The sequence below is a fragment of the Protopterus annectens genome, chromosome 1.part0 (genome assembly GCF_019279795.1).
Source record: "Protopterus annectens isolate FY-2018-M chromosome 1.part0, PAN1.0, whole genome shotgun sequence".
NCBI lineage: Eukaryota > Metazoa > Chordata > Ceratodontiformes > Protopteridae > Protopterus > Protopterus annectens.
Genome location: NC_056725.1, coordinates 178,088,444 through 178,109,536, shown reverse-complemented (window position 1 = coordinate 178,109,536; position 21,093 = coordinate 178,088,444). Strand labels below are relative to the sequence as shown.

The following is a 21,093-nucleotide window of genomic DNA, read 5'->3' as shown; positions in this document are numbered from 1 at the left end:
CAAAGAAGATTTTTCTAGGAAACCTTGGAAATCTTGATTGGGGTGCTTACAGGATGTTCAACAATAGACCACTGCACTGAAAGCGTCCACTGTAAGACAGCACATGATACCTGGCTAACGGAACTAGACTTATCGGTGCTGCCATAGATCTTGATGCTTAGAGGACAAGTCTTGCTGTAGAATAAGAAAGGGTGATCACTTTCATGACCTGAGAATACAAACTCTGGAAGAGAAGCTATCGGGTTTGGTTGTGTCTAGATGAGTACCTATCAATTCCATGGTCTGAGTAGTAGTAAGACGTGATTTGGTGTAAATGACTGTGATGACATAACTGCAGCAAGTAGTCTCTCTCTTGAATCAACAGATGTCTGGACGGGGTGATCAGAAGCCAGTTGTCCAGGTATGGAAACATCAGGAATACCAGCAGTCATAGGAAAGTTGCTACCACTACCATGCATTTGGTGAATATCCTGGGGGCTTGAGTGAGGCTAAAAGGCAGTGCTCTGAACTGGTAATGGCTGGCTCTCAGCGATAGGTACAGGTATCTTCTGCAGCACCTGTTCATTCCCATTTTTACTGCATTTCATTGCTGTTTAACTGTATTTTTTCATACTGTGAGGTCTACTCTTTTGGCAATAAGTGATTAATCTGCGCTTCATTATGAGTTTTTCTTACTGAGTTCTTAACCTTAAAATTGAGCATCACAGTCTAGATATAGGTCTGCTGCATCCAGAGCTTCAGCTGCACATTTTTTAACCCCTTTCTGAGGTATTCCAGCTAGAAGTTTTCCCTTAGTAGCACTTGTGTTATCATCCAGTAGTACTACTCTTAGACCTTTCCTCCCTTTACCCTCTTAGCTCTTTCAGTTTCTGACAAATATGGATGGACAATTTCCTACATTTTCTCCTGCCAGTCTGGTTGATATGGGCATCCTGAGGCAATGTAGCAACTTCCTCATGTACAGACAACTCTACTACTACCACCACCTAGGAACACAATTTGTGACCGATGCAATTACATCAAGCACCTAGTGTCATTGCTCCCTCCCCCACAAACCAATATATGTGGCACTGAGAAGGTTGGCAACACGATCACCACACCTCAAGCACCACCCAACACCTACACAACACACCCCCCACATATGTTGAGGTCCTCAACAAAAGCATACCCAAACAAAGAGAGACCTCAAAGGCATAAACACATGCAAACTCCACTGCCAACCACACCACACATAATCCACACACCTGTGTCTCTCAGCCACTAAGGCCTAAACATAAACCTAATATATTAATCATAGGAGACTCTATTGTGAGAGACACAGATGTGCCCCTCACCAGGCTGGATAAGGATAAAGTCATGGTTAGTGGTTTGTCGGGTGCCAGAATCTGCCATATCACCAATGCACTCAAGCTTCTCAACAGGTACTGTTAGGACTCTGTCATAGCCCATGTTGGAGTGAATGACTTGTGACGTACCTCCCTGGACTACATGAAGAGAGACATTATCGAGCTCATTGAGTATGTGTCTCAGGCAGGTATGTTCCTAGCCTTAAGCAGCATTCTACCATCACCCAGAATGCCGCCTCAATACAAACAGAAAATGATTGACTTTAATAATTGGCTTAGTTTCTGGTGTCATTCCAAGGGGACACAGTACCTGACAGTCTGGGATGACATGACTGACGAGCCTCAATGATTTGCCAGAGATGGCCTGTATCGGTCTCCCTTGGGCTTCAGCCTCCTGCCTCCCCCATAGTGCCTTTTTTAGGCAATGCCATGAGGTCAAAACTACCAACATGAAAATTTCATCAAAACATAAATTAAAGGTTATGCTGCTAAACGCAAGGAGTCTAAACATGAAACTGCACTCAATGCAAGCATTCTTAACCCTGGAAGAAGCGGACATTTATGCAGTCACAGAAACCTGGTTCAAAGCTGTGAACAGCACACCAGCCATACCAGGTTACTTATCCTATCATTCATTCAGACCCCAAACAGTGGGCAGCAAAACAAAAGGAGGTGGAGTTGCAATATGACATACACACCTCTAGGATGGTCAAACAGTATAATGCATAAGAAATATTCCAACTGCGGTTGACAAGACCCTTATTCAAATCATAGCTAGCTACAGGCCTCCAATTCGGACTCAAGTTGCCCACTCCACCTATCTGTACCTCTTTGAATCTATCAAGATTCAACCCTTTACGCTGATCATGGGAGACTAACTATACAACCATAGACTGGAAGAAATACTCATGCCAAAAAAACGCCCAGAGATTCCTTGATTTCTTCAATTCAAACGCCTTGGACCAGCTGGTTGCCACCCCCCACAAGAGGTGAAAATATCTTGGACTTGGTATTAACCAACATGAGTAACCACTGCAGCATCCCTAAAGTGTCAGCATCCCTGGTAAGACCCAACCACAAAGCAGTCACTTTCGAAGTCACCATCTCCCCGACCCCCCCACCCAGCTAGGGTCAAACAAAAAAATTCTCCAAAGCTGATTACAACCTCCTGAGGGAAGGTATAAACAGCTTCACAGCCCCCTACCTCTCAACAGGAACTGGCACATATGCCCAAACCTACACCAAAGTACTGTATGAGCATTTACATAGCTGCACTGAATCAGGCATACCAGACAGGACAAAATCCTTCTCCTCAAGGAAGAGTAAACCTGTTTGGTGGACATCTACAATAAATAAACTCTATAATAAAAGGAAAAATTTGCTGTCCAGGACAAAGAAGGAGCAGGTCTAAATGGAAGCAATCTCTCCTTAGCCTGAGCAAGAAAATAAGAGCACTAGTGAAATTCTCTAAAGCAGAGTCCAAACTGGCCACATCTACTAAAGACAATCATAAGGCTTTCTTTACATACGTCCGTAGTCTCAAGGGAAGCACCCAGATTTGCTCAGAACTGGTGTAAGAACATCACATACACAAACACTGTAGATATAGCTAACCTTCTGGCAGACAGGCTCAGTGAAAACTTCACTCCTCTGCCCCCCCAAACAGTAAAACAGGGCATCCCCAGTACCTGCCCCCCTCCCCTTAGCTCTAGGGAGCAAGTCATCACTGCCCTTTCAAAGGCAAAAAATACAGCCTCCATGGGACCAGATAACATCCCAGGCTGCATCTTACATGAACTCCTGCAGGAACTTGCATCATCATTAGGCACCCTATTAAACCACAGCCAGAGTACCGGCTTCGTCCTTGCTAAGTGGAGGACAGCTACTGTCATCCCTTTGCACAAAGGTGGAGCATCCACCAATCCAGGAAATTACAGACCCATCAGCCTAACTAGCCTGATCTTCAAAGGCCATGGAGCAGATTATCATGGACCTCATAAACAAGGTCATTTGCAACCTCCAGACACTTGATCCCACACAGTTTTGTTTTGTCAAGAGGAGGTCATGCTGTTAAATTTAGTTGACTTTTTATACAGTAACCAAGGCCATAGACGAAGGGAAGATGGTACACACTGCCTACCTTTACTTGGCCAAGACCTTTGATACTATTCCCCAAATCAACTAAGCATCAATCCATATATTACTAGATGGGTAAGCAAACTGGCTCACTGATCGAACCCACCTAGTCAAAATAGGGGAAACCACCTCAAGTAGTTGACCCCTAGGGTGCACTGCTCGTTACAGGTCTTGGGCCTCTGCTGTTTGGGATAATACTTCTCAAAGGTGCAAGCCAAATCTAGTGGGCTAAGGCTGACCAAGTTTGCAGATGACTGCAAGCTGGGTGAGGTCATCAATTCCCCAAGTGATGTGGACATCCTCTAACAGGGTCTCACCCAAACAAAATGACTGGTGCCAGAAACATGGCCTCAAACTGAATGCCAAAAAATGCATCATCATCCCTTTTGGGGAGAATGACATCCTATCACATAAATAATAAGGCACTGTTCACACAATTAGTCGTGAGGGACTTGGACACCCAGGTTAATAGCAAACTGACTTTTGACCACCATACTGCCTCTGTTGTACAGAAAGCTTTCTACATGTCCCACCTCATTAGTAAGGGTATCTCATCCATGGACAAGGTGGTCATAACATCCCTGCATTCTTCCCTTACAAGACCCATTATTGAGTACAATGGCCCTTTTGGCATGTACCTCACAAAGCACATGCAGCAGCTGGAGAGACCACAGAGGTTCCTCATCGGGAGAATCCAGGGCCTCAAACATCTACCCTATACAGATATAAAAGCCCTGTCCCTCTACTCGGCCTCCTACAGACTCCTCAGAGGTGACCTCTGTCTGGCATACAAAGCAATCTCAGACCCAGCCCTGATGGGACTGCTGCATATCCACAAGTCAAGCTCCAGTCGACTAACCCACACACGTGACCTTAACCTGGTCTGTAACATCAACAGGACTTGTTGGTGGGACAAATTTGTGTCCCAGAGACTCCCCCTTTTGTGGAACAGACTCCTTCTCCACGTAGAGCAGAGTACCGCATTAAACCTTTTTAAGTGCAAGCTGGATAACTGGATGGGGAACAGAAATACACCCCCTGGGATTCCATCTGTGTCTCTGCTTGACAGTGGCATAGGGTGCTGACTTGTTGGAACATGGGCTAAATTCTTGGCTAGACTTGTAAGGGCCTCAGGGCCAACAGCCTAGTAACTATGATCCTATATGATAGTATGCATCTTGATGACCTATCAATCACATCCAGTCTTTCCTTTGTAGAAGAGGTAAAATAGACTGAACTGTGACCATCTGGAACTTTGAGTATTTTACATACTGGTAGAGTCCGCGGAGATCCAGAACTGGTCTCAACTCCCCTGTCTTCTTTCACACTAAAAAGAATTTTGAACAAGTTCCACATCCTTGGTGGTCTAGGGGCACTTGTTAGATGAGTATTTGCTAACAGTTTTCCATTTCCAAGCCTGCTGCCTCCCTCTGACTGGGTGGTACAACACTGATCTTTTTCATTTTTCTTGGTGGAATTTTGGAAAATGGTATGAAATTCATTCCATCCATCCACAACCCCCTTTTCCCATTTCTGCACATGTGTTTGGGGTGTCAACAGTGACAATCATCTAGTCATCTAGGGCCAAGGTTTACACTGCCAGGTGGCTAGCCCTGCCTTGGTAGTTCATCCACACCACCCAATCATAACTCTGGTTAATTTAGTGTGTCCAGTCCACCAACTGCAGGTCTTTGGAATGTGGGAGGAAACCCACAGGTACACAGGGAGGATATGCAGACTCCACAAGTAAGGCACCCCAGCCGAGAATCAAACCGGGCAACCTCTTTCCTGTGAGGTGACAATGTTATCTGCTGCACCCAATAACCTCTAAATACAATTTCATTCACCCAAGTGTCTTTTGTGACGGATGCCCAGGCCTCTGCATGCAGAGCTAACCACCTCCCTGACTGCCTCCAGAGTATAGAAGTCGGGTAGCCCCTCAGGATCACTGGTAGGGTTTGTTAGAAAAGGTATCTCTGAAGCCTGGTTCTGCAGGCCACCTCTGCTGTGAGGATGGCAACTTCCATTAGAGTTCCCCCTCCACTTCAGAAAGAACTAGATCCTTGTGATTCCTGGAAAGGCTCTTGGGACTTGCAAACTGGTGAACAGATATGGTTTAACTGACTCCTGGAGAAGTATCTCAAAGGGTACAAAAATAGGTCCCAACAGCAAAGAGTATCTTTCCAACTTGCTCACTTCTGGATAGAGATTTCTTAAATTTGGGGCCAAACAAAGAAGATTCATCAAAAGGAACACAGATGAACAAAGAATTGTAGGGATCCGCAAAATCACAAAGGTGTGTCCTGACCACAATGCCTGAACCCGCAGCCCTACAGGTACCCTCAGCTGTATGAAAGATCAACCTTATGGATTCACTGGAGATGAACCTCCACAGACATGTACCTTAAGAGAGATTTGGAGAGCTCCTTGGTAAAATCCCTTTGTAGTCTGGTGAAATATGCCAAATATTTTAGTGACCAAAGGGCAAATGTTGCCGAGGCATAAATGCACTTGCCAAATCTGTCCAGCTCTGTCCTGCAAGCTCTCTCTTAGTGGCAGCCACCATCACCATAGCATCTATAGGGACTCTCTTGCTCCAGTGGACCCTATCTTTAGAAGTTGTAAAAACTTGTCTGGCCTCAGGTATAGGATTCTGTTTTGGGTTACTTCCATGCTCAGTGCGAGACAAGATCGATCAACTCATCAGCCAGAGGGACCACCCAATATGTAGCCAGGTCAGCCCTGAAAGCTTCCAGAAACACTGACTCCTTTTGGGAAGGGGTATCAGAGAACCATCCACCCCCTCTGTTTAAATAGTTCCAAGTGGTCTACAAAGGAGACATCGGCAGGTGAAGATCTGGGGGCAGTTCCCCTTCAAAGTCCATGTCTTTGGTGACTGAATCTGGAAGTGAATCTTGATGCCTCCTTTCACACGCTCTCTTCCTAGGGACTTCATCAGTGGGATGGTCTGGTGAAGTATTGGACAAAGGTGGGGAGTCCAGGATGAAGGCTTGTACAGGGTGGCTGTTTGGGTGGAATAGGCATGAGATGATCAGAGCACAAACTCAGTGGAGGGAGAGTAGGATACAAAGAGTAAGGATGTCCCTCTCCATGAGTATACAGCAGGTCCTCCCCACAATCTCAAAGGCAGAAGGTCCAACATAAACAGCTGGTTACACCGGTGCCAAAGCTACGTGCACCTAACTCTGGATCCCTGTGGATTCCAGCTTTGAGGAGGGGTGTCAGAGCCAAGCCGTCCAACACAGTGAGGCAAGGGAAGCTCCAACAGCTTCAGTGTCAGTCATAACCCACCACAGCTGTCACAGACACTTTGGCTCAGAGACTCATCCTGCTCTGAAGAGGTCAGAGCCGGTTGACTCAGGGGCATGGTCAGAGTAGAAGAATGAGCAAAGATATCCTCGATTTATGGTTCGAGGGCTTTGAAACCACTGGTCAGATTGAAGAAGGAAATGATGTGATGTTGAGAAGACAGCAGGCTCACAGGTCTGACGGGAGATGGAAACAGAATCAACCCCATCTGGATAAGAGCCCCGAGAAACTTCCTTATCATACTATTCACTTCTGCCTCAGATAAGTTCCTAGAAGACCTAACGGATAAAGTAGTGTTAGGTGGTCTGGAAGATTTTCTTGGTGTCTCCCTGTAGGAAGGGCAAATGTGACAGAGGACATATCAGATCCAGAGTGAAAAGCGGGTTCAAGAAGACTGAGCTTGATTTAGTAGGATCTGATGTCTTGGGAACTTTAGCTGGAAGTTCAGGAATTGCAGCTAAACTAGGTAACAGTCAGGGGTCCATTGCCTGGACTCTTTTTAGGAGCTAAGTTAGGCTTCCCTTTGTCAGATTTACTACAAGGAGTTTGAGCCTCAGCTGAGTCCGAAACAATGGTAGAAGGTAGCAAGCCTTTCAAAACTAACTTATTCCTCCTAAGCCTTAGGCATGGAAGCTGAATCTAGAGCAAATGGAACAGTCCCCATCTAGGTGGGCATTGCCCAAACAATATTACGGGTGTCCGAATCAGGGATCTTGTGCACACAGGAGATAAAGCCCACAGGCTTGTTAGCCAAATCAAAATACAGACTTTTTACTGGGCGTGGGAAAAAAGTACCAACAATGGCATTTGAAAGATACCCTAAATTGGGTACACAGAGTGAGAAGGAAAGAATACCAGCAATGGTATGCAGGAGAATACCCTGGCATGGGTAGAACGTCCTGTCAAGAAAGGTAAAAAAAAAAAAAGGTAATGGTTAGAGAGTCAAGTACGTTTTGTTTGAAGGTAATGGACGGCCAGAAAAGCAATATTAAATACAAAAACCTCACAAAAAGGATACAATATTTGATTAACTTCCGTAGCTACAGAATAGAAATCCATGTCCAAACAATGTGGCAACAAGAGATCGGAGGTATACCAGGAGAGTGGGGCATTATGGGTAAAGGAGAAGTTTGAGACCTGGGTCTGAGAGCCTGGTAAAAACACAGAGTTGGATCAGAGACCCATCAGTTGAAAAATGAATGAAAATGATATCTGACTGTTAATTTATCAGACTGTGCTAATTTAGCAGGGATTTCCCTGTTTACATATGTGGAGACCTATGAAGGTACAAGTCATAAGATGCAATACAGCAGCATCTGAAGAAGCATTATTTGATGGTAGCTATCAATTGATCAGATACATTACAAGTACTGCTAGAAAAAGAACTGGCTACAAATGGTATCTGCAGCATGGACAGGGAGAAAAAGTACTTGTTGGGTAAGAAAACACAGATACAACTTTATTTAATCACACGTTTATTGTGTGGTTTCCAAGTATATCACAATAACAGAAACCATGGAATGCATGAAAGGACACTTTACTTAAAGTTTTGTGGATTATCCGCTTTGTTCAAATCCTGCTATCTTTCAAGATGATCAAAAATGGGCAAGGCTATTTTTTTTCTTTTTTAAACCAGGACACAGCATCTCCGCTCTACTCAGTGCTATGCCATTATGATAAAAACACAACAGCATACATAAACAAAGCAAACATGTTTTCTTTCCAAATTAACAAAAACATTATCTGGGATGTGTGAAGTATAATCCAGACTGCCAAGCATCTCAATGGAAAATGTTGTGCAAGTGTACTTTGAGGAGCTATCTCAAACTATTTAGCTCAAGCAGAACATCTAAAACGTTCATAAAAGTTATTCAGCACATGTTTGATTAAGCCAGAATCTACAAGGCCTTAACATATACATTTTTTCACTCTGTCAATAAAAAATAGACAGCAAGACTTTCTACTTATAAAAAGTTAACCTTAACTTTAATCTAGTTCTAACTCTTGGACATTTAACACTTGCTTTCACAATATACTGTTTAAAATAAAGAAAAAAAAACATGTTACAGATGAGGGATTTGACAGCCGTACTACACTCAGTGTTGCTTCACAGACAGCAGCCAGAAGAAAAGTGCATCTTTATTCCTGTAAAAAGCTGTAGTTACACTTTATACTGCCACATAAGAAGTGTGGCAGTCCAAGTATTTCAAGCTGTTGGAGCTTGACACTGCCATTCAGTGGTGGCCTCTGTTTAAAGGTGCCTAACAGTTGCCCCCCCCCCCCCGAATTTGCAGTGTGAATCGCAGTGTTCCATGTGTGTGTGTACACATGAGAGTTTTTCATATACACCAGGTATGTGATTTCTAAAGTGGAATGCTTAACCAAGAGGGCAGAAAGACCAACTTCACACTCACTTAGTCTTGTTGTATTATAAACCTGCATCCATACTGTTTTCAATGCTGGGTATACTAATAACACAATCATATACAGGGTTTATTAGTTGTCACCATCTGGCAGGCCTTCTGAAGCAACTCTGTATAGTACACTTCTGCATTAATAAGGTTAACATCTGGTAGTGTTAGCAGTGTACAAGACACCAAGAAAACAATGAACTAAAAGTCTTGAGCTTGATATTGGGTCTGGTTCTTCCTACACCGTATAAAACAAGCTGCACACTGATTGACTTTTTCGTACAGAGAGAGGCACTGGCTCAGTCTGGAAATGCCAGGTCCCAAACTGGTTGGACTCCATACTAGTCTCATTCTAGGGACTGCAACATAAGTAGTTGCTTTAAAACCTTTGTTTGGCTTGTTTCTCTGATCTCTCCTGCAAGGAACATCTCATCCACCACAGTGTATACCTAGAGAGAGAGAGCGAAAAAAAAGCACACGTTAAAAAAAAAAAAGTTTAAAAGAAGTTAGCAGGCAATACATTTTAATTGGCAATAAAATACAGCCTGCAAGACAAAATCATATTGGATTGTTTGAATATTTTTTAATACAAGGATAAGCAAATCAAAATGGCTACCACAGTCTCAGCTTACAGGTCTTCCACCAATAGCTCACTTTGGGTAACTGAAGGTTAAACTTCATTCACATCTGTGTTCTAAAGTTTAATCGGTTTAATGCTAAATTTCATACTTGCTGCTTAGGAAATTTGGTAGTACTGTACCTGTATAACTCCAAGTATAATAGGGAATAGTAAAGGTTAGTCCTAGGTAAAACCATTTTCTCCTAGTTTTAACTCTTCTGATCAACATTCAATTTCATGTTGCTAAACCAACAGATAATCACCACTTGCTATACCACCCCCACCTGTTACACTGACTATGGCACCCCACTTCTTCTACATTATGATCAGGGATGGAGATCATTAGTCTTATGAGGTCAGTTATAGTGCATCTATATTCACTATTAATCTACAAAGGCTGAAAGCATAGTTATCTCTACAGTACGTGGATGAATGCAGTCCTCCCCTCCAACAAAACTGAATGAAGCTGTGTGTACATACCAGCAAATACATAACCTCTGCTTAAGCTGCAGCATTCACTTTACTCTGGTTCTGTAATGGCATGTCAGTTATTTAAACATTTGACTGTATGCTCCTCACAGACCCCTTCCTTCCAAAAAAAAAAAAATGTGCACTCTCTTTTTGCTAGAATACTGTTAGAATGCCAGTTTTGTTACGTAAGGTGATGGACAATAAAGCTCCTTTGCAAATGATGCAAAACTACTACATTGAACAATGGTAGACGTCCATAAGGTGTGGTGTTAAAATTCTATGGTCTTCATAAGACCGTAGGCTCGTTGATGTGTGCCTAGATGCAAAGATCATCCATTATGTCTGGAATACAAACATGCATTGCTGGACACGAAGTCCAATTTCTCCAAAACATTGCCCCATCTGTTGTACAGAGTCTTGCCACAAATGTTAGGATGTAAGCTCTCCACTTATCAAACACACCTTTAGCACTTTGTCAGAATGAAGGAGTGGAATGCTTGCTGCAAGTAACAGCTGGTGAGGCATCACCTCTGTCTAGTGCTCAGCATCTATCTTCTACGGGGTATAGCTGGGGTGGAAGGAAGAAGTGATGTGGAGAGCAGTGGAAGTGTAAATGAATGGAAGCAGTGTCTTGCTGTGTGACACAAACAGCAAATGAATGGGGGTCACGTGAATATGTGGCATATCAGATAAACATTTGTAATGCACCTTTTGGTAATCTTGATTTTATTTTTTCTCAGCCTAATGCATATACTTGCCTATATTCTCCACTGCTACTGATGAACGCTGATATACCTTCTGCATGTACTTCTAAATGCATCCTTTCACAGTCTGCCTCTGGACTGAGTTGCATCTGACAAGAAATGTCCTCAGACCAGTTCACTTGCCCATTTTACAAATGATTAACAGACAGAGGTCTACAGACACAGTGGCGATCTGAGGGTGAATGATAGTACAATTCACAGCAAGGCACCTCACAGTGTAAATGTACTATTATCATTCTATCATGATTATGTTCCCATAGGTGGGAAAACCAAGTGGCCATGGCCATAGGTCAGTTTTCTTGAAGTTAAGAAATTCTGAATAAAAACTGCTTTTAGAGTTTGCAATTATGTTCTGAAACACACTGATGTATTAAGTTGTTTTCTGACAATATCACCATTTTTAATCATACTGCTGGTTGGTGGAATAGAGAAGGTGCAGTGAGCAAAACATAAACGGGTAGGGAGTCTAATATGCACAGTGTAGCAGGACATAGTTAAGTGGTCTGTAGTTTAGAAAAAAAACAGATCTAGCCTGTGTGGGAAAACAAAGAAATGAAAGAAGCATAGCAGAAAAATCCCATATAGTGCATTATGCTGTCAGAGAAAAGCAGATCTTTCATTATAACTTACCATACAAAAACAGTGCATCTGAATTACTATTTCCTCATCAACGGTTCCTCATCCTCAGTCAGCAGTACTGCTGAGGAAAGGCTGGATTCACAAATCTTGGAGGGGGGGGGGGGCTCGCACCAAGGTTGTAGCTCTCACTAGTGCAGTGCGGGTGTGAAGCATTCACAAAGGCAAACAGGACCATGACTGACTCAATTATTATTGACTGTTCCTAGGCACATCTGTCCTGGATACTTCTAAAGAAGTTAGATGTCAAGTTAACTACCTGCAACAGAAACCACAAGGTTGTTATGGAATGCAATATGCACAAACTGATATCTGCTGAACTCTATGCCCATACAGAAATATACCAGTTCATTTAAACTGGAAAACATCCACCATCCAATCCTCAGAGTGGTATCTTTGAGAAGAATGTTTTCAACAGCTTACTTAGAGCAGCACAAAGGTCTATTTCTGACTCATCCAAACTTGTGGATGAACCACAGATAAGGCATCCCTGGCCCAGCATCCATTCAAGTGGGCTCTGCCTTTGATCTGTATCAACTAGGGAGTTCTGCTGGGAAGGAATGAAGGAGGTACTTAGGTGTGTTTGATAACAAGGCTCTCTTGCAAACAGTAATCGCTAAATTGCACAGAGGGTGTGAGGGAGTCTTTTCTTGTTCATTTACATACTACATCACAGTGGAGTTTGCTTGCTAATATATTTAAAACTCTTGGTTTCCACATGGTCTTGAAAGCCCTAAGGGTCTGGATCACTGCCAACCTTTTTTTTTTTTTTTTTAACAATACTTCTCTTGTGCTATTTGATGTCCCAGATGTCAATGACCTTGATCTCTCCTGGCTAGCCTCGCAGTCTGCATCCGAGGCATCTGTGGCAAGGGTGGAGTGATTCAGGCCTGTCTGAAGAGAACCCCAGTGTTCTGCATTTAATTCTATTGCTATTCAAGTTCCTACTGAATCAAGGAGGATCTCCGTGAGTATTACACTCTTGGATGGTGTTGATTTTGACTTGGAGAAAAAAACACCAGCTCTGTCAGCCTCCCTATCTTACTGGGACGGGCCTGGATCAGTCATCCAGATATGGGTAGATGTGAATGCACCTCGTTCTGCAATATGCAATTACTGAAGGCAAGTATTTTGTAAAAACCAGAGAGGCAGCAGCCAATCCAAAGAGCAAAAAGTTAAACTGGAGCATAAACTTCCTGCTTCGAACCCAAGAAAGTATCTTTGGCCCTTGTGAACGAGGACATATAGGTAGGCATCCTTGAGGTATAAATTGACCCCTCCCCCCTTTTGGGAGTAGGGGGATAATGGGGCTTGTATAGTTAGCATTTTGACACTTCTAGGAGTTTGTTTAATATTGACAGCCATGGGCTACGCTTTCCGCTCATCAGGACATTCTTAAAAAAAAAAAGCCTGTGGCCTGTTCTTTTTCTACTACTCTTTCTAGGACACCCTGTGGTAAAAAAAAATATTTGCTAAGACAGGGTAGAGTGGAAGTACGATTCTTACAGGGGCAGTTAAGAAGATGTTTCTTTATAGTGAGTTTGAAGTTGCAAGGGTTTTGGGTGGTTCTGATAAGGAGAGGAAGTTGGTTCCAATAGAAGCCAACTCAGTGGCTATATAGCATTTTTCCTATAGATTTATTTGGTTTTGTGATGTGAAGGAGGTGCTAGCCAGAGCTACAAATTTCCCAGCTGGGGACGTATGGAGAGATGAGGGTTGCTATAGATGAACACGCTGTGGGTTGCTGGAGGATAGTACGAGTTAGAAGGAGCTGATTATGGAGTTATAACCAGTGGAGATTTTGTAAGGAGAGGCAGTGATGCGAGTGACAGGGGAGATTTGTGGCAAATCTATCATTTTTGTTGTAGGTAAGCTCAAGTTTGGTAGACAGATTTTTTGGAGGTTAGTGAAGATAGGGGCAGTGTACAGTAGGGGCAGGCAGTAGGTAGGCCTGAGCATGGGACAATTTTTGTGTTAAGAATTTTTTATTTCTATAGGAACAGTCCTAGTTTTTGGTGCGTCATCTTGATACAGTTATTGATGTGGATGTCAAATTTAAGTTAGTCATCTACAAAAACTCTGAGAAGTTTAGTGTAAGATTGTACCTTAATAGTAGTATTGTTGAGAGTAGAGACCGAGGAGGAGGCTTTGAGGTGTTACAGGGGTTTGCAGAGGAAGAGTAGAAGTTTTGTTTTATTGGGGCTAAGTAGGAGTTGGTTAGTTGTGAGCCATCTTTCAAGTGAGTGGAGGGTGTCCTGAGAGAGAGAGAGAGTAGGTGGGGTATACTGTCAGAGGTAATGACAAAGGGAATTTGGGCCCTGTCCTAGAATATCAAAGCACTGACTCTTAATGCTGTCTTGGGTAAGGATTTGCTGTTTTGACCCCCTGCTGGAGAAAAATTGGAAAAAAAAAAAAAAAAGAGGAGAAATTACCAGTACACTTCTTGTAATAAGTGGCCTTCTGGCAGCAGTACTGGATGCTTCATTTACAACATCATAGCTACATTTAAGGGCACATTTCCCAGACTGTGAAACAAACTGGATTAATTCCAAGAGCTTTGCCCAATGGACAGCAGTCACCTCCCTTACTACAGTCTTGAACAGTCTTGAACTTATTAAAGAGCACAGCATGACAGCAAAAGACTGAAAATAAGTCCTGAAGGTCAGTGATGATGATGACCATCAGCCCCTTTTCCCCATTTTTCTACATTGAGTCACAGTATCGTGTTAACTGTCACCAACTCTCTTGATTCAGTGCCACACTCCTGCCTTCTTCAACACTCATGCCTGACTGTTGCAGATCTTCTTTCACACAATCCCATCCACCTCTTTGCTGGACGCCCTCGCTTCCTCTTACTTTCTTCCTGTCTGTCCCGTATCTTACTCACCAGATTGTCTTCTGCTTTTCTACACATGCCCAAACCACCGTAATCTGTTCTCTCATCTTTTTTGCAAATGGACTTCCTTTGGCTTCTGCTCTTAATGTCCTCATTTCTTTGTCTGTCCCACAGTGTGCATCCTTTCACCTTTCTCAGGCACTTCATTTCCATCACCTCTAGCTTCAACTGTTCTGCCTTTATTGCCCAGGTTTCTGTACCATACAGCAGTACTGGTCACACCACTGTCTTGTACACCTTACTTTTCAGCTTCTTTGGCATTCTTCTGTCATAGACTACCCATGATACTCTGTGCCAGTTGGCTGCACCCCCTCGGATTCTAGCTTTGACCTCTTCATTCAGACTACTCTTCTCCTCAACTACTTCCAGATACTTGAAGCTGTCTGCCTGTTCCACTATCTTCCCTTTTATCTCTAGTCTCAGCTTTTTCTGATTTCCCCAGTTTGCTGCCATTACCACCGTCTTATCTGTGCTTAGTTTCATCCCATGTGCCTTCCGATTTGCATTCCAATCTCCTATCCTTTGCTGAAGTTCTAGACTGTACTGCCACATTGTCTGCATAGAGCAGCTTTGTTGATCCGTCCCCTCCAACCTGTTTGCTAATGTAGTCCATCACCAGTATGAACAGCAGTGGGCTCAAAGGTGAACCCCCTCTGTGAGGCCGAATACTGTTCATACTTGAGTCATTGGGTCCTTGTACATTGTCTGCATTCATTCTACTAATGTTTCTGGGACTTCAGAACCACCGCAGTACTACCTAGATCAGCTATCTTGGGACCCTGTCATATGCTTTCTCCAAATCTAGAAATGCCCAGTTGGACTCTCTCATCTCTAGCTTCTTCTCAAGTAACTGCCTCAATGCAAACATTGGGTCAATTGTGCTGCATCCTGATCCGAATCCAAACTGCTCATCTCCCATCTTACATTCTACTACTCTGCGTTATCCATTTATCAATCACCCTCTCCAGAACTTTCATGCAATGTGATAGGAGTTTGATGCCTCTGTACTCCCCACAGTTGTGGATGTCCCCTTCGTTCTTGTACACTGACATGAGTATGCTTATTCTCCAGTCATCTGGGATATGCCTTTCTCTCCACACTGCTATTAGTACCCTCAGGAGGCATTTCTCCCCTATATCACCCAGCATCTTTATCACATCTACTGTGACCTCATCTGAGCCTGCTGCTTTCCCTGACTTCATCTTCCTTAGTGCTGTTCTGGGCTCCTCCTCTTCTCTCATGGTAGGCTGTTTCTGGGGCAGTACAGCTTCTGTGGGGTTTTCTTCATTCAGAAGCTGCTGGAAATACTCCTTCCATCTGCCTTTGATGTCCTGTGGGCAGGTGAACAGGTTCTTGCTGGCATTCCTTATGAAGGGTGCCTGAATATCTTCTTTATCTTTCTGTCTTTGCCTTGTAACCTGATATAGTTTCTTTGTGCCCCTTACTGAGTCACTTTCCAGAAGATGGTACAGTGTCTCCGATACCCTATTCTTTGCTACTGCAACTTCTTTCTTAGCTTGTTAGCCAACCAGTAGTCCTTCCTAGTCTGGTCAGCCTTTTCTGTCTCCCACTTCTTGCACTCCTTTTTTCTTTTGATGACTTCCTGGACTTCTGCATTCCACCACCAGCTTTCCTTATGTACCTTATTTCCATACCTGGCTCAGCCACATATCTTCTCTGTAGTCCTAACACATGCTGTTTTTAGGAGTTGCCATTCTTCAACTCCACCTATTTCCTCCTCTTCTTGGGGTGCCAGAGCCCTGAGCAATTCCTTGAACTGTTGTACTTTCTCTCCAGTCAACTTCCAGGTCTTCAGCCTGGTCTCTGTTGACCTTCGAGCCTTCTCTGACCACTGCTTGCAGCTGATTGTGGCAACTAGTATGCTGTGGGCAGACTTGTTTCACTGGGGATGACTTTGCAATCATGCATTCTGCCCCAGCACCTATTCCTTACTACGAGGAAGTCTACCAGAGTTGCATGTTGACTACTCTTGTATGTGATCTTGTGACGGTCTCTCTTTCTGAACCATGTGACAGAAGTCTAGAATGGCAGTGATGCTGCCTTGTAAACCTTCTTCTCAAAGAAGTCTAAGATGCCATTACACCAGTGACTGGGAAGCATGCTAGAAATATATGCTAAAAGAATTTTTTAAACAGGTACTTGTGGGAATCCTGGACTCTGTAAAAGTGGTCTGGTTTCCTGGATGCAGGGGGGTTGGGAGTCTGTTCAAGAGATACAGGCTTCCAGACATTTTAGCTCCAAGACTGGAAGAATAACTACTAGTTTTGCAGCATAAAGGCAAAATAGAATGCAACCACACTTTCAGGCCTCGAGGACCTTCCTGCCTCCCACCCTAGAAAAGGTATCCTTAAAATGAAACTACCTCTTTTGGGGAAGTGGCATCTATATCATAACCTACAGCAGAATACATCTAGGAAGTGCAAGTCAAGGATTCCAACTCCTGAGTGGGGAAAGGGGTTTTCTTTTCCTTTTAATGGATGGTATTCTCAACACTAATGGTTGGTCCAACTGAGGCTGCAGGCTCCGAATGATATGCATTAAGTCCTGAGCTAATGTGAATCAGTCCTGGATGGGGGCCTAGGATTGGGGAGTGCATAAGGACTGACCTACAGTCTAAGGCATAGGCAATGGCTCAAAACCAGACTAGGCAATTGTCAATGCTTCGATACATGGGTTCCTCTTGGGAGGCAGTGACCATCTCAGAGCTCTGAGCCCATGGACTGGCATCATGGAGCTCCAGTTTTGACTGTGGATATCCTCACAAGCAAGGAATAAGAAAGTGCTGTCCCCTGCAGAGTTGCCCAACCAGCGGCTTAAGCCCTGCCTGAGCCTGTGGTGTAGGAAAGGGTTCCAATTTGTTTTTCTCTTTTAGGTGTAGCGGGAGAAGAAAAGTACAGTTTTGTACCTACCATAAATGTAGATGTCCGATAGGAATGCATCTGCAGTCCTTACAAATGGGTTGTCCTGTCGTCAGGCAGCCCTTCGGTCGGCCGGATTCCAAAGTCTGGGTCTGGCCTCGGCTGGTGTCGCACTTCACCCGACGTCACAGCTGCAGTTATTCAGGTATAAAGGCATCAGCCAACGCCATTTTCCTCAGTGTTTCTTGCCCCAGATGCCAGGTGCCCTCTAGGAAGGCTAAATTTGGATAAATGCAAATGATTCCAAATAGTAGAGAGCAAATTCAAAAATAAGCATGTATGTACATGTATATACAAACAAATACACCATAATAGATTCCCCCAGCTAGCTACAAGATGGGCAAATACCCTAGGAGTACCACAGAGGGGAAGGAGGGTGGGTAATCCTGACTGCAGATGCATTCCTATCGGACATCTACATTTATGGTAGGTACAAAACTGTACTATGTCCTTCAAGGATGCATCTGCAGTCCTTACAAATGGGTAGAATACCATAGCCAAACTGGGGAGGAGGAGAAATGAAATTATGGTGTAGTTAGGATCCCTTGCAAAACAGCAGTGGCAAAACCTGCTCGGGATCTAGAGTATAAAGGTAAATTATAATGCTTGGCAAATGTATGCACGGAGCTCCAAGTAGCAGCCTCTAAAATGTCTTTGGTAGCCACTCCTCAAGAAAAGCTGTGGTAGTGGCTGTAGCCCTTGTAGAGTGAGGCCTGATGTTTTCTGGAGTTTTCTTCCCATGGTAGGAGTAACAAAATCTAATGCAATTTCCTATCCACTTAGAGATTGTCTGTTTTGAAATTGCTTTTCCTTCCATTCCTGTTGCATATGCTACCAGTAGCTGGTCAGTTTTTCTATTGCTCTTGGTCCTGTCCAGGTAGTAGCGTAATTGTCTATGCACATCCAAGGTATGCAGCAGTCTTTCTCCCCTGTTCTGTGGGTTGGGGAAGAATGTAGGTAGGTGGATAGCCTGATTCAAAGATACTTTGGAGACCACCTTAGGCATAAAAGTAGGATTTGTTCTCATGGACACTCTATCTTGATGGAAGATCAGGAAGGGCTGTACTGCCATTAATGCCTGTAGCTCAGATACCCTTCTTGCTGAAGTGATTGCCAGTAGGAAAGCAGTTTTCCATGATAAGAATTGTAAATCTGCTGTTGCTGCTGGTTCAAACGGAGGGAGTGTCAATTTTTCTAGTACAAAGTTCAAGTCCCATGCTGGCAATGGTGGCTTCCTAGGAGGTTTTACATTTTTAATTCCTCTCAGAAACTGCCTGAGCAGAGGATGTGAGAAGACTGGAGGATCCAAGTCGTATTTTGCTGAAATAGCTGATGCATGAATCTTAATGGAAGAATAGGACAGACCTTTGTGGAAGAGCTCTGCCAAGTATTCCAGGATGTTGGCTGTGTTTACCAGTGACACATTCTCTCCTTTTTCAGTACTCCAAATGGAATATCTTTTCCATTTTGCTGAATAATTTTTCCTTGTTGAGGGTCTGCGAGACTCCAAGATAATGTCTTTTACCCTTTGGGATAAATTTGGGTTATTTGTTCTTATGCAATGTTCCAGGCAGTTAGCTGCAGTGTTTTCAGGTTTGGATGCAGGGTGTTGTAGTTGTTCTGTGTTAACAACAAGGGAACAAGGGGTAGGTGCCATATTTGTTCCCCGAGACATGCTCCTTAGTAATGGGTACCAATGTTGCCTTGGCCAGTCTGGAGCTTTCAGAATGATCCTTGGATGGTCCTCTTTGATCTTCAATAGCACCTTGTGCATCAAAGGAAGTGGTGGGAATGCATATGCTGTCAGGTTTTTCCAACTGAAAGATAGGGAGTCCACCTTCCAAGCAAGTGGGTGGTACGTCCTTGTGCAGAATTTCTTTAGTTGGTGATTGCGTGGGGATGCAAATAAGTCTATTTGAGGGAGTCCCCATTTTCTTGTAATGGTTTTGAAGATGTCCGGATGCAGCATCCATCCGTGGAAGTCCTGCTTAGCATGTCTGCTAGAATGTTTTCTTTTCCTGGTACAAAAATTGTTTGTAACTGAACGTTGTAACTCAGGGCCACATTCCAGAGATCCATTGCCATCCGGCATAGAGGGTACGAATGTGTGCCTCCCTGTTTGTTGATGTACCACATAACTGTGGTGTTGTCTGTCCTTATCAACAGTTGACCTTGTCGAAGAAAAGGTCTGAATGTCTGAATTGCCAGTTTTACTGCCAGCATTTCCTTTTGATTTATGTGTAGGTGCAGCTGGTCTTGAGTCCATAAGCCTTGTATGCACTTGTCCAGCATGTGGGCCCCCCAACCGAGGTCTGAGGCATCCGTGGTAATGGTTTGGCTTGGTTGAGTGTTGTGGAAGGGCAATCCTTTGTTTGATTGACAGGCCTGAGCCCACCACTGAAATTCTTGCTTAAGGCATGGAATTATTGGAATTTGGGTTTCTAGGCTGTGCTTGTGCTGAGACAATAAATTCCTTAGGTACCACTGTAACTTTCTCATATGCAGTCTGGCATGTGGAACCAATATTATGCAGGATGCCATGAAACCCAAGGCTTGCAGGACTTTTCTTGCTGTTAGATGGTTTTGCTGTTAGATGGTTCTGCTTTGTTAATGCCAAGAAGTATAGAGGGAGTTGCTCCTGTTTTTCTACTGTTAGGAATGCCATTTGCTTCGATGTGTCCAGCTCTGCACCCAAGAAGGTTATCCTTTGGGATGGTATCAGCCTTGACTTGTTTATATTGACTGTGTATCCCAGGGCTTGTAGTAGGTAAATGACCCTTTTCAAGTCTTCTGCTAACTTGATTTTGTTGTCCGCTTGTATCAGGCAGTCGTCCAGGTAAGGGTAGATTTGGATTCCCTGGAGCCTGCAATGAGCAATTACTGATGCCAGGCATTTCGTGAACACTCTGGGTGCAGTAGATAAGCCAAAGGGCAATGCTGAGAATTGATAATGCTCTGATCCTGCAAGAAATCTGAGGTATCTTCTGCAATTTGGTCGTATGGGGACGTGCAGGGATGCCTCCTTGAGATCTAGAGTTACCAGCCAAGACTCCTTGCCCAGCATGGGAAGAAGCTGCTGTAGGGTCAGCATTTTGAATTTTGGGACAATGATGAATGTGTTTAAAGCAGACAGGTCGAGAATAGGTCTCCATTTGCTTTCTTTTCTTGGTACCAGGAAGAGTCTGGAGTAAAATCCCTGTCCTTGCTCCATAGATGGTACCTTTTCCACAGCTCTCATTTTTAATAATTGAGATATTTGTTTTAGAGCTTCTGCCTTTTGATTTGGAGGTAGGTTTGGCATTCCTCTCTTCCCTGGTAGAGTATGGAAGTGAAACCTGTAACCTTGGTCTATTGTCTGCAAAATCCACTTGTCTCTTGTGATGTAATGCCAGTTTACTGAAAATAAAGCTAGCTTCCCGCCCAAGGGTTCTTTTAGTTGTTCCCTGGTAGGCCGTGCTAGAGCCAAGTCACTGTGATTGTCCTGTAGTAGTGGTGGTGGCTGTGTCCGTGGCTGCACCTCGCTGGTTGTTACCCTGCCACTGGCG

The 21,093-nt window shown here is 43.8% G+C and overlaps 1 protein-coding gene across 1 annotated transcript in view; it reads right to left on the bottom strand.

Moving 5' to 3' along the window:
* Positions 1-8,270: 8,270 nt before the first annotated feature.
* The window catches only part of AP2S1 (adaptor related protein complex 2 subunit sigma 1), a 194,570-nt gene continuing 181,747 nt past the window's right edge, over positions 8,271-21,093 (bottom strand). The window contains exon 5 of the mRNA XM_044055527.1: positions 8,271-9,672. Within this exon, the coding sequence (XP_043911462.1) occupies positions 9,571-9,672 (102 nt within the window). The 3' untranslated portion in view covers positions 8,271-9,570. The remainder of the gene's footprint in view (positions 9,673-21,093) is intronic.